We start from the raw sequence: 13,817 nt of genomic DNA on the forward strand, positions 1-13,817 counted from the left end.
CAGTGGTAGCTGGTCCCCTGCAGGAAGGTGAGGTGCCGGAGGTCCCTCCGCCCCCCTCTGGACATCGAGGGGTCCCCGGGTGAGGGGCCTACAGTACCTCGTGGACTTGGTGGGGTACGGTCCGGAGGAGAGGTGCTGGGTACCGGTGGAGGACATCTTGGATCCATCAGTACTGAGGGAGTTCCACCGCCTCCATCCGGATCGCCCTGCGCCTTGCCCTCTGGGTCGCCCTCGAGCCCGACGGCGGTGCGCTGCAGGAGCCGCGCGTCAGGGGCGGGGTACTGTCACAACTTCCACCGAAGGTGGCTCCCCTGCCTGTTCAGGCGGCGCTCGGCGCTCGGCGTCGCCGGTCTACTAGCTGCCACTGATCCACTTTTCCTTTTCTCTTCTCTGTTAGTCTAGGTTGGTTGCATGTTATGTTCACTGTCTGTTTGGTGCCCAGTTTTGGGTTGGACACATTTGTTTTCGCCTGTTGTTTTTGGCGTTACTTTTGGATAATAAAGTTTGGTTTCCCTCATTATCCTCTGCTCTCTGCGATTGACTCCGCACCCACCACTCCTGGCTGTGTGACAGTTATGGGGTATTGTGTGTAGGTCAGTCACACAAAATCTCAAGTACAGGCTTCATATCAGCATGGCCTTTTGGAATATTCACTAACACTGATATGGCAGAAGCACATTTTAGATAACAGCCATAATGATGACACTCCTACTCTGTCATTGTAATGATGTATCTATTAAGATACCTAATTATGAGCTCTGCATAGCATGACATGAATGCGCAATAGATATGGTAAGGATATATTTCATGAACCTTTAATAATACTGTTTGGACCTGTCATAACATGTTCATGAAATGCTTATAGATGTGTAATAAATGCGTTATGGATATGTAGTCAGAGTAAATCGTTACTGTAGCATCATGAGAAAATATTGAGCACATCAACTTGTTAAGTAGGCCTACCTTTGGCAAAGAGGTTCTGTTTGTGTGTTCAGCTGTGACAAGGGAATGCTGTGGAGGCTGTGTTCATAAAACTGCTTTGACTGTGAATCAGAGACGTAGGAGGTCAGAAGGTGTGTGCGTTGGAGTGCTATGTATGAATCACTTAGAACTCTTGTTGAAAAGCTGAGGGTCACTGAGTGCAGGAGGGACGAGGAGAATTATCACTCAGGGTTAGCTTTGGCCTCTCTCGACTCACGCATCCTCAATATAATAGAGAAGTGTCGCGGAGGAACTGTATGAGTCAACGCACTCTAACAACCCTTTCCTCTACTCATGTGATGTCTCATTATGTACACCGGCTTCAGGTCAGATATTCTTTCTCCATTGCGATATTCAATTTTGTCAAACACTTGTCAAGATAAGAATACAGCTAAAAACTGCACAGAAATGTGAAACGGTCATAGTGATCCAGCTCCAATGTGACTACAGACTTTAATCTGGATCCAGAAATGCACCTTTGAGAAAGTTCTGTATTATGTAATCCTGTTAAATAGTGTATCATCATATCAATGCAACACTGCTCAGTTCGTGGGCAAGCACCACGTTTTGTTGACATCAACAAGTCTACACTCTTAGAAAAAAGGGTCCCTAAAGGGTTCTTCGGCAGTCCCCATAAGAGAACCGTTTTTGGTCCCATGTAAAACCCCTTTTGGTTCCATGTAGAACGCTTTTGGTTCCATGTAGAACCCTCTGTGGAAAGGGTTCTACATGGACCTCCAAAGGGTTCTACCTGGGACCAAAAGGGTTCTTCAAAGGGTTCTCCTATGGGGACAGCCAAAGAACCACTTTAGGTTCTAGATTTTTCTAAGAGTGTAGACCAGGTCTCTCCAACAATGTTCCTGGAGAGCTACCCTCCTGCAGGTTTTCCCTCCAATCTCAATTTTAACTGAACTGTTTCAGTTTATCAACCAGCTAATTATCAGAATCAGGTGCGCTAGATTAGGGTTGGAGCGAAAACCTACAGGACGGTAGCTCTTCAGGAACAGGGTTGGAGAGCCCTGGTGTAGACAGTAGTACAGTACACAGTTGATCTAACGAATAACCAATCAGTTAAACTGTTACAGTTTGTTCTTTTGAAGCCAAGTGGATCGCCCTGCGAACCCAATGGCATGCATAGAGCTTTTGATGTTTGAGATGGTTTCATTTTGTTAGCTCGTAGGGCACAATGTTCTGAACTGATCCGGGGCCAGAAGCCATCAAGCCAAATACTCTGAGCCTGATGCTTTGTCACCCACAGGTCACTGCTCTGAGATCAGTTCAATGGACGTACTGCATTTCAAGGGTCAGAGCTCTATCATAATGGAGATGGAAAAAGCTATTCCAGAGGGTTTCTTAACCCTTCCGCTACTCCTCCCCTGTTCACTGTTTTTCCTCTATCACCAAAAAGTGCGTAGGTCAAGACACAAAAAACTGGTGGCCTTCACTGGCCTATGTCACTGCTTTAGACTGATTATAACACAGTTTATAAAATCCTCTGGAAGGCTTTGTACATTTCCAGGGAGGTGGTAGACAAGTCATAACGTGTGTTTTGTAGTAACCCATCAGTAAATCATTGACATGTTAACCAATGCATGCTGTGTTTGAGGCCTCAAGGCTATGCTAGATTGGTAACTCTCCTCCATACACTGTAGCTGGGCTTTTGATTTGTTTGACCACTGTGGTTAAAACGTGTCTGATTCTCCCATCACTCCCCTCTACCCAGAGAGAAGACAAAGAGCATGTGCTCTTGACCGCTCCCACAAGAGGTCGCCGTGTCTTGGAGCACTCCGCTCTCAGCCAGCACTGCAGGAGGTGATGGACGTGGAGGGAGTGTGCCTGGAGGAAGAGGAGGAGGAGAAGGTGAGGGAGGTCACCATCACCCATGGAGAGGACTCGGAGCTCAGCGTCAGTTTCCAAGGGTACGCGGCTGAGCTCCGGCAGTGCCAGAGTAGAATGAAGACCTCCCAGGTGCCCCTCAACACCCACGATCAATCAGAAGGGAACAAAGACTCCAAGACTGACATATACAAGGCCACCATTGTGTGAGCTCTGAGGCTGACCAACCCTCACCAGCACTTTCCAAGCTTGATTCACGGTCTGTTCAAACAGGAACTTACTTGATGAACAAGGGACTTTCACTGTAAAAAAACTGTCGTTTTTCATGCCAGAACTGATGTATATGTATAATAATTGTATGGTGATAGATATTGTATTATTGATCATCACTGACTATGCCGTACTGTTTAGCGGGTATACATTTTCAAGAAGTGATGAAAAGGAAAATAATTGCCAGTTAAAATGTATGAACAATTTGGTAATAAAGTATTGTTTGGAAATGTATTAGGAGCTACCTTGTTTTAGATGGATGCTGATAATACAGGTACTGTAAAACAGGGGCTATAGAATTAAGCCTCTTTCAGGTAGGTTATAGGATTCACACATGTAGGAACATGAGAAACTCCTTGCAATTCTAGTGCACGTTACTGTATTATTCTGGTCACACACTGAGTGTAAAAAACATCATGAACACCTGCCATAATAATAGACTGACCAGATGAATCCAGGTGAAAGCTATGATCTCTTATTGACGTCACTTGTTCAATACATTTCAATCAGTGTAGATGAAGTGGATGATGCAGGTTAAAGAATGATTTTTAAGCCTTGAGACAATTGAGACATGGATTGTGTATGTGTACCATTCAGAGGGTGGATGGGTAAGACAAAATATTTAAGTGCCTTTGAACAGGGTATGGTAGTAGGTGCCAGGTGCCAGGTTTGTGTCAAGAACTGCAGGTGTTCTTAATATTTTGCACACTCAGTGTACACTGTTTCATGGTGAACAAAATATGATGCCTCTTTATGTCTGTACATTTGATCTATTATGGTCTAGCTTGATGTTTGGTTGTTCAAATTCCACTCAATAAACATTCCCACCTTTGTAATGCCAGAATGAAAGCCTCTGTCGTTAGTCACGTTGAAGGATTTTATTAAAGGCTCAATCTGGTATTTAAACAACCGCAACTGATGGGGGTATGACAGTAGAACTAACCCACTGGGCACAGACGTCAATTCAACGTCTATTCCATGTTGGTTCATCGTAATTCCATTGAAATTATGTGGAAACAGCTTGATTGAGCCAGTGTCTGCCCAGTCGAAAGCTCATGAGGCATTTATAAGTTATGTTCTTCAAGAATCAGTGGGGCTATATATCATTCATTTAAACATCCAAAAATGGATGTACCAATCCAAGATGGCCCCTTTAATGATTAACTTAGTTTGAAATAAAAATGATTTGTAAGAATGCAAATCCTTGATACCCAACAAGCTCCAAACATAGATCTGTCAAAGCCATTATCATTGGTCTTTAAGATATTCACATTGCAGAATTCTCCCAAGTGTGTTTTGTCTTCTTAAATCTGTTTGCCCAGTTGGTCAGAACGGTGGTCAGTTATTAAGAGTATTAGTAATTATAAGTGAACAATTTCTTCGAGTCACACATTATAAACCCATTTTAGACCAGTCTTGTCAGGAAGTCGTGTCTTGTCAGTAAGAATAATATATCTCCGAGTGTAGTTTACCATAGCAGGCATTTCAATTACTGCAATCTTTGAAAATTAGAGGCTTGGTTATGGGACAGGGGGTGTTCTTGCCACAGCACGCAGCACTTGGAATGTTTATGCATGGTTACCAAGCTATGAGAGGAGGGATCCGAAACCATCACCCGCCACCTCCTCCAAAAAGTTACTTTCCATTACATCAAAGATCAGCACTTTCAAGATCTTGCATGTTTAATCGTGGGCGTCTCGTAAGGGAAATTAGTTGCAATTCGATGTTTTGCGTAGAGTGATGGCCATAATCAAAAAGTAGGTCTAATGACGCATTTGATTTACTCAATAGAGTTTGCAGGGAACAGGCTCGCTCTTGCAGCATATCCCACGTTCTCCATGACCAAAAGCAGGCTGAGTTCTCTCGAATTGACAGATAAAACGTGACATTTATCTGACGGACCTGATTCAAGAAATTAACTTCAAATAATTTTGCGCACGATAACAGAGACTACATAACCCAAAATATTATGATGCTATACTTTGTGTTACTTTTCCTACCGTATGTCCTCAGTGTACGAACGGTAAGTGAAGCCATTTCTTGCAATTATAGCAGTTATTCTAGAGCGCAACAAGTGCACGGTTTGCGTTTGGATAGGCATATTTTGGCGTGCATAATTTGCCCAAAAAAGTAAACTAACCGTGCATTACTTTAATACTGTTTTCACTTTGGTTCCAGCGAATGGTACTCCCAAGATATGAAACGTTTAGTGCAAGAAATGTGAACAGAAATAGTCATAAAGGTAATCATTACTATTAACATTATTATCATTACTATTAACATTATTATCATTACTTAAGTCATAAAGGTAATCATTACTATTAACATTATTATCATTACTATTAACATTATTATCATTACTTAACATTAACAACATACATTACCTGTTTAATTGACTACAGTTTTGTGCGTAGTCTTCACTATCCTGTTTCAATGTTGTTTATAAAATGTTGTTTGTATAATATGTTTACACAACTGTGCCATACAGCCCATCAACCAATTTACCAAGCAAGAACTCAATGATAATGACCTCTTTAGTAGATGGAGTTGGAATCCAGAATTATTCATCTTGTGTTGGCAAGGGTACACAATCTCTTTTCATAACAGAACAACGATTAGGCTGTCTAGGGGAATGATATAGTGCTGAGATCTATGCATCCCTTCTACTGTGCTTCCCTAGTAATATAACTTGATTGGGTCCTGGCAGGAGCCACTGTCAACCTCAAAAGATTAATTGTCTATCATATGCTGTGATCCCAAGCCATGGGAGAACACCTGCTTTCTCATATTCAAGTGGCCTCTATTTTGCTGCAAAGTGTTTTAGGGTTGGTATTGTTTCTACTTTCAATATTGATGTTGAACTGATCTTGTGCCGTAAACTTAATGAAATACAGATTTTTTTAAATGTTCTTGCGGAGAATGAGGAATTTATGACTAGAATATGTGTAAAATACAATATGTTCACAATATGTTCACTGATAACCATATGTATCTACTCCTGTTTCTGTGGATCCAGTCCTTACAGTAGAGGGGAAAGAATGTAAATTCCCATTCCGTCATGGAGGAAGCATTCACCATCACTGTATCAACATCAGCTTCTCCAGCTCTTGGTGAGTCCAGTGTCATCCATTTCAAGTGTCTCTTGGTCACTCTAGGATCCAATGTTTTAGAGACACAAACAACCACTTCAACCACACGCACATTCAGCATAACACTGCCACACATTTCCATTACTCAAAGAGATACACTATATATACAAAAGTATGTGGACACCCCTTCAAATGTGTGGATTTTGGCTATTTCAGGTGTATAAAATTGAGCACACTGCCATGCAATCTCCATAGAGAAACATTGCCAGTGGAATGGCCTGAACTGCAGAGCTCAGTGACTTTCAACTTGGCACTGTCATAGGATATAGGATGCCACCTTTCCAACAAGTCAGTTCGTCAAATTTCTGCCCTGCTAGACCTGCCCCGGTCAATTGTAAGGGCTGTTATTGTGAAGTGAAAACGTCTTGGCGAAACAACGGCTCCGCCGCAAGATGGTAGGCCACACAAGCTCACAGAATGGGACCACCGAATGCTGAAGCGCATAGCGTGTAAAAATCCTCTGTCCTTTGTTGCAACACTCACTACGGAGTTCCAAACTGCCTCTGGAAGCAACATCAGCTCAATAACTGTTCGTCGGGAGATTCATGAAATGGGTTTCAATGGCCGAGCAGCTGCACACAAGCCTAATATCACCATGCGCAATGCCAAGTAGTGTAAAAGCTTGCCGCCATTGGACTCTGGAGCAGTGGAATCGCATTCTCTGGAGTGATGAGTCACACTTCACCATCTGGAAGTCCAATGGCCGAATCTGGGTGTGGCAGATGCCAGGAGAACGCTACTTGCCGAATGCATAGTGCCAACCTCAAAGTTTGGTGGAGGAGAAATAATGGTCTGGGGCTGTTTTTTATGGTTTGGCCTAGGCCCCTTAGTTCCAGTGAAGGGAAATATTAATGCTACAGCACACAATAACATTCTAGACGATTCTGTGCTTCCAACTTTGTGGGAACAGTTTGGGGAAGGTCCTTTCCTGTCTCAGCATGACAATGCCGCTGTGCACAAAGCAAGTTCCATACAGAAATGTTTTGTCAAGATCGGTGTAGAAGAACTTGACTGGCCTGCACTGAGTCCTGACCTCAACCCCATCAAACACCTTTGGGATGAATTGGAATGGCCACTGCGAGCCAGGCCTAATCTCCCAACATCAGTGCCCGACCTCACTAATGCTCTTGTGGCTGAATGGAAGCAAGTCCCGGAAGCAATGTTCCAACGTCTAATGGAAAGCCTTCCCAGAAGAGTGGAGGCTGTTATAGCAGCGAAGGGGGGACCAACTCCATATTAATGCCCATGATTTTAGAATGAGATGTTCGATGAGCAGGTGTCCACATAGTTTTGGCCATGCAGTGTACCTCACTCTTGTACACACAAAGAAGTTTCCCAGTCATAGATTGGTGAGGTGAGACACCCACGCACACACACACACGAGAGCCACGTGAAAGCCATGCCGTGTCCACATCACTAAGCATCTGTCATGGTCTAAACACACCAGCACATGCATGAAGAGACCACGACGCCTCTTCCCCCTCAGGAGGCTGAAAAGATTTGCCATGTGCCCGCAGATCCTCAAAAGGTTCTACAGCTGCACCATTGAGAGCATCTTGACTGGCTGCATCACCGCTTGGTATGGCAACTGCTTGGCATCCGACCCGCAAGGCGCTACAGCGGGTAGTGTGTACGGCCCAGTATATCACTGGGGCTGAGCTCCCTGCCATCCAGGACCTCTATACCAGGCGGTTTCCAAAGGAAGGCCCTAAAAATGGTCATAGACTGTTCTCTCTGCTACCGCACAGCAAACGATACCCATGCACCAAGTCTGGAACCAACAGGACCCTGAACAGCTTCTACCTCCAAGCCATAAGACTGCTATATAGTTAGTTAAAGAGTTAACCAAATAGCTACCCAAACTATCTGCATTGACCCTTTTTGCACTAACTTCTTTGACTAATCACATACGTGACTGTTACTGTTTATTATCTATCCTGTTGCCTAGTCATTTTATTCTTAGTTATATGTACATGTCTACCTCAATTACCTCGTACCCCTGCACATCGACTCAGTACTGGTGCCCCTTGTATATAGCCAAGTTATCGTTTCTCAATGTGTATCTATTATTACCTTTAATATCACGTGTTCTAACTTTTATATTATTTCGGTATGTTCTTTCTCTCTTCATTGTCGGGAAGGGCCCGTAAGTAAGCATTTCAGTAAGCAAGTCCACAACTGTTGTTTTCGAAGCATGTGACGAATACAACATGATTTGAAAACGTAACCACTGACAGACATACTAACCACTAACAGACATTCATTGAGACATGCATTTGCACTGTGACTGTCTCAAGACCCTATATTACTACAGTAAATATAAAGACTTAAACTTAATTATAGTCCTCGTTAATCCATGTGGTATTGCCCTAAAAAGTAATGAGGTGACTGTATGCAAACTTCCACGACCTAATTGGGCTATCCTAAATGGCTTCATATGCCAACGCTAGTCAGCACTGCTAATTTATTCGCCAAAAACTGTCATAAATGCTAATGTCATGTTATAACATGTTTATGACACGGTTGCGCAGGTTTTATAACCTAGGTTTGAGTTAATGGTTTATAGTAATGACTGTTTCATGTCTCAGAACTAACTATTTACTTTCCACAAATTGTGACACAGCAAGATGCCTCACTGCCTTCTTGTGAAAACAACTAGACCACAGATCTGTGTCTCATAACCACAGAGCTGTTGGATAGGGAGTGCTATGATAAAGTCATCTGTGTGACTGCGCTGCAGCTGCAGAGTAAATCCACTCATGCTATGACAGGGCTGGTTGGCGTCTGCAAGTATGAACAACTAGGATGTAATTCAATATGAATCATGCTCTTGCCCTCTCCCACTCAGTCCTCAAGTAACAGCAAGTGCTCAGTGCTGGCTCATCTTAAACTCTGAGGGTTTTCGAGGGTGTGTGTGTGTGTGTATATGTATACATGGTTGTGTAGGTGTCTGTATATGTGTGTGTGTGTGTGTGTGTGTGTGTGTGTGTGTGTGTGTGTGTGTGTGTGTATATGTATGCATGGTTGTGTAGGTGTGTGTGTGTGTGTGTGTGTGTGTGTGTGTGTATATGTATACATGCTTGTGTAGGTGTCTGTATATGTGTGTGTGTGTGTATATGTATACATGGTTGTGTAGGTGTCTGTATATGTGTGTGTGTGTGTGTGTGTGTGTGTGTGTGTGTGTGTGTGTGTGTGTATACATGGTTGTGTAGGTGTCTGTATATGTGTGTGTGTGTGTGTGTGTGTGTGTGTGTGTGTGTGTGTGTGTGTGTGTGTGTGTGTGTATATGTGTGTGTGTGTGTGTGTGTGTGTATGCATGGTTGTGTAGGTGTGTGTGTGTGTGTGTGTGTGTGTGTGTGTGTGTGTGTGTGTGTGTGTGTCTGCTTATGAACTCAGCCACTGGGATCCCAGCTTGAGAGTCACTTTGATCTCAAAGTTTCTCTATTAGTTTCTCAAGGGATTTTGAAAGCCAAGTCTTTTGGTTTGGTGTATTGGGTGTAGTTACTGTAGTTAGCGGGTGTGGATTGATGGGTGGGGGAATCAATATAACGTCTAACCAATTTTGGTAATATAGCTTTGGTCCCAAAAGGATGAAAGTGCAGGGCTCCTCAACTATTATGAAAGACAGTTAATAAGTATGGTATCAGTTTCAAACCCACTTCTTGTACTTACTGGAGATATGCAGGTTTCTGCGGAGTATCCTTATGGTTCTTAGTCAGGTGACTGATCGTGTTCAATGTGCTGTTGATTTGCTATCTGACTCCTTGATCTCAATGGCCAGGTTGAAACTGTTGCATGTGAGCTACAGGAATGTTTTTATTTCCGCATCATAGGTGTTCTCTGACGCACAACTTTGATCGGGACTTTCTCTGGGGATACTGTGCACCTGCGAACACTCAACCCATTGGTGAGAGGTCATTCTTGTAGAATCTGTGGACAAGACCTCATCATCTACAAAGTCTATGTTGTCTCTGTGTATTTATACGATCTTAAAGATACATTTCCTGCTATTTACGGTAGTGGCATGCATGCATAAACATAATATTTTTTAATCACTAGCTAGGTTTCCATCCAATTGTCAAACAGTGTTCAAATTAAACACACCAACGTTGGTAAATACTTTATTCTTATGTTACTGAGGTAGCATGCTGTTTATTTCTAATGTTTTCACTAATGTTCTCAGTTGTTGTGTTTTAGTGTTCGTCCACTCATCACGCAGATTCACAGACCCTTGTCAGGTGAATCCATGTCAAAATGGCGGCATCTGCACTCTGGTCCCCCGCAGACGCTCCTTCGAGTGCTCCTGTCCAGAGAGCTTCACTGGGAGGCACTGTGATCAGAGTGAGTAACTTCCAGTATCATACTTTCTATATGGACTTGTGTTTCAAAGCAGTTTCAATTAAACTAAACCAATTACACATTTTTAGGTTAGAGTCAAATGTCAATGGGGTTTTATTTCTCATTGCGGTATGACAAAGTGTGGGGTGGTAGAGAAACTGTTTTCCCTTTTGAGAAGTACCTTTAGTGCATTAACCCTTATCTTGCTCTTCACAATGCCAAACCCCTTCCACAAAACATACCCCCCTAACTCCTCATTGACCTGTTCACTTCCTCCTCTTCTCACGTTTCACCCAACTACCTTTGATCTCTCTATTCTCCGCTTTGTCAGGGAAGTGCTATGAAACCATACACCTGAGATATTACGACATTGGAAAATCATGGGGAAGGATCTACCTTCGTAACGTGGAACGGTGCACATGTGTGGACGGGGAGATCTCCTGTGAGAGAGTCCGCTATACTGGTAAAATACATTCTTACTCAGATCCTTTGTTACTTTAGCTTCAGCCACTCTGTGCTTTTTTGTTGTTGTTGAAAATGAGAGTGGAACCTTCAGAGTTGATGAGGTGCTGTCTCTTGGCTTAGAAATTGGTCCCTGAATGGGCCCCTGAGTTGAGGGCCCCCTAAAACCTTTGGAGTATGAGGGCTTCTCTAGTTGAAAATCTTCCCATCCCAACATTCCTCAATCTCCCACACCTTTTGGATGATCAGATCTCTAGCCCCGACTGTGTTGCCAGGCATCTCACTGTATTCTCAATGCCTTAATGGTTGGGAGTGGTTCGGGCGAGCCTACCAGGCCTTGAGAAACCCTCTGAACTCCCACTCTCCTTTTGAAGCCCCTCAGAACGCGTGAGAGAAACCTCTCAGCCAAAAGATAAAGGTGCTTTCGTCTCTACGGTGGACGTTTGATGGGTGTTGAAAAGACACTTTGGAGAGCCCCTTGAACCAAACCTGTTTTGTTTTGTAATGGTATTAGGATTTTTACAAGGTTCTGCAAACAGATTTGATTTAGTACTACCATTTCCTGCACCCCACCTCCCCAGCCTGTTATATATGCTATTCCCACTCATACTGCCCCCACATGGCCACTCCAAGAACAAAATCAGTCAACTACTGTACACCGACCGGTGTCTGTGTTTGTGAAAGCATTTCTCCCATTCTACTTTTGCAACCCTGAACCGTAAGTGCTCGACTACGTGGGTAATCTAATGCTTGTGTGTTTTGATCAAAGTTAACACACTTCAATCACTGATGCAAGAACAGCTCCTGTGTTTATCATGCAGTAGCGGGAGGCAGGAATAAGGTGGTTGGAACTGATCCCAGTGCTGTGGTTTGTCATACTGTATTATACCTGATGTGTGTAACTGTCCTCAGTCTGCAGTGAGAACCCCTGTGAGAACGATGGTACGTGCCGACTCATCACAGCCACCAGGGAGGAGGTGTGTGCCTGCAGGCCTGGCTACAGTGGACCCTACTGTAGCATTGGTGAGTCCAACTGCTACATGCTAACACAGTCACTGTTCGATTTACATTGCTAGGTTAGGCTAGCTTAGCATAGCTGTAGTTTAGCATTACTGGTCTTAGCCAGAGGTCATAGAGGGATAGACTGGGATAGAGAAGACATTTTATGATGTTTATTCTGCTCTGTGACTACAAACATTTAGATAGTCCAATATAAATAAGGTAAACAGATAGACACGCACACACTCTCATAACACTTAAACACAGGAAACTGTGATATACATGGTATACTGTCTTATCCCCCACATCTCTTGTTGTTCAGCTCCGGAGGTGGAGTGCTATGACGACAAGGGCACAGACTTACCGTGGCGTGGTGGGCACCACTGTCTCTGGTGCCCGCTTTCTGCCGTGGAGTTCGTCCCCCTCAGGGGCTTGGGGGAAATCTCCTACTGCAGGCGTGTGTCCAGCATTAGGTTGTCTTCCTTTCTTTATTTCCACGTCTTTATTGACAACCAATCTGGCAACCCAAAACAGAAGCTGAAGTCTATGCTTCATGCCTGTCATGCCAGCACTATCTCACCACTATCATCCACCTCCCTCAATCTGTCTGGCCTTGATGGTAATATGGTCATTCACCTTCCCCTTTGTCTGGCCTTGGTGATATGGTCAATCACCTTCCCCTTTGTCTGGCCTTGGTGATATGGTCAATCACCTTCCCCTTTGTCTGGCCTTGGTGATATGGTCATTCACCTTCCCCTTTGTCTGGCCTTGGTGATATGGTCATTCACCTTCCCCTTTGTCTGGCCTTGGTGATATGGTCATTCACCTTCCCCTTTGTCTGGCCTTGGTGATATGGTCAATCACCTTCCCCTTTGTCTGGCCTTGGTGATATGGTCAATCACCTTCCCCTTTGTCTGGCCTTGGTGATATGGTCAATCACCTTCCCCTTTGTCTGGCCTTGGTGATATGGTCATTCACCTTCCCCTTTGTCTGGCCTTGGTGATATGGTCAATCACCTTCCCCTTTGTCTGGCCTTGGTGATATGGTCAATCACCTTCCCCTTTGTCTGGCCTTGGTGATATGGTCAATCACCTTCCCCTTTGTCTGGCCTTGATGGTAATATGGTCATTCACCTTCCCCTTTGTCTGGCCTTGGTGATATGGTCAATCACCTTCCCCTTTGTCTGGCCTTGATGGTAATATGGTCATTCACCTTCCCCTGTCTGTCTGGTCTTGATGCTGATATGGTAATTCTACCTGGTACAGACAGAAAAGGATGATCAATGATCAATGCAGGGCCCCACGTGGGCATGTGACCGCGTGCTCGGTCGGTAATTTCGGCCATGATTACTACAAGTTTAGATAGCTGGCTGGACTAATTTACCAATCTAAAAATGTTTTACTGACTATGGGAGAAATTGAGTGACTCAGTGAGTGACATAAGAAAAGGAAAACTGCTGATGCACTACCAAGTTTCAAAATGGCACCTTGTGTATTCTACCGTTCTAATTCTCAACAGTAAATTGAGACTGAGTTCCTTGAAAAAAATGGTGTCCTCATATGTAGCTACGGGCCTGAAAGTGCTATAATGGGGCATCGCAAAAGCAGCGGTTTTTTTAGGCGCTACGCTGGAAGGTTAGTTCTTCCCAGCGTGAAAAGAGCCGCAAGCCACTTGATCAAATATTTTCAGGTGTGAGCCGCGTGTCCAAATTCTTGAAAAAAGAACTCTGGTCTTGTCATATCACAAGGAATAACCTTGTTATAGGACTTCGTTTAACGGATC

General features: G+C 43.8%; 2 protein-coding genes across 4 annotated transcripts in view; both read left to right on the forward strand.

The window, feature by feature from the left end:
- The window catches only part of LOC110531788 (regulator of G-protein signaling 12), a 79,327-nt gene extending 75,399 nt beyond the window's left edge, over positions 1 to 3,928 (forward strand). For all 3 annotated transcript variants that reach the window (XM_036987656.1, XM_036987657.1, XM_036987655.1), the window contains exon 18: positions 2,705 to 3,928. In XM_036987656.1, coding sequence (XP_036843551.1) covers positions 2,705 to 3,027 — 323 coding nt within the window. In that variant the 3' untranslated portion in view covers positions 3,028 to 3,928. The remainder of the gene's footprint in view (positions 1 to 2,704) is intronic.
- A 727-nt stretch (positions 3,929 to 4,655) lies between these two features.
- LOC110531794 (hepatocyte growth factor activator) overlaps positions 4,656 to 13,817 on the forward strand; it is an 18,635-nt gene continuing 9,473 nt past the window's right edge. Inside the window, exons 1-7 of the mRNA XM_036987659.1 lie at positions 4,656 to 5,110; positions 5,266 to 5,329; positions 6,104 to 6,197; positions 10,070 to 10,143; positions 10,434 to 10,577; positions 10,906 to 11,037; positions 11,949 to 12,059. Coding sequence (XP_036843554.1) covers positions 5,057 to 5,110; positions 5,266 to 5,329; positions 6,104 to 6,197; positions 10,070 to 10,143; positions 10,434 to 10,577; positions 10,906 to 11,037; positions 11,949 to 12,059 — 673 coding nt within the window. The 5' untranslated portion in view covers positions 4,656 to 5,056. The remainder of the gene's footprint in view (positions 5,111 to 5,265; positions 5,330 to 6,103; positions 6,198 to 10,069; positions 10,144 to 10,433; positions 10,578 to 10,905; positions 11,038 to 11,948; positions 12,060 to 13,817) is intronic.

The sequence above is a fragment of the Oncorhynchus mykiss genome, chromosome 9 (assembly GCF_013265735.2).
Source record: "Oncorhynchus mykiss isolate Arlee chromosome 9, USDA_OmykA_1.1, whole genome shotgun sequence".
In the NCBI taxonomy this organism is placed as follows: Eukaryota; Metazoa; Chordata; class Actinopteri; order Salmoniformes; family Salmonidae; genus Oncorhynchus; species Oncorhynchus mykiss.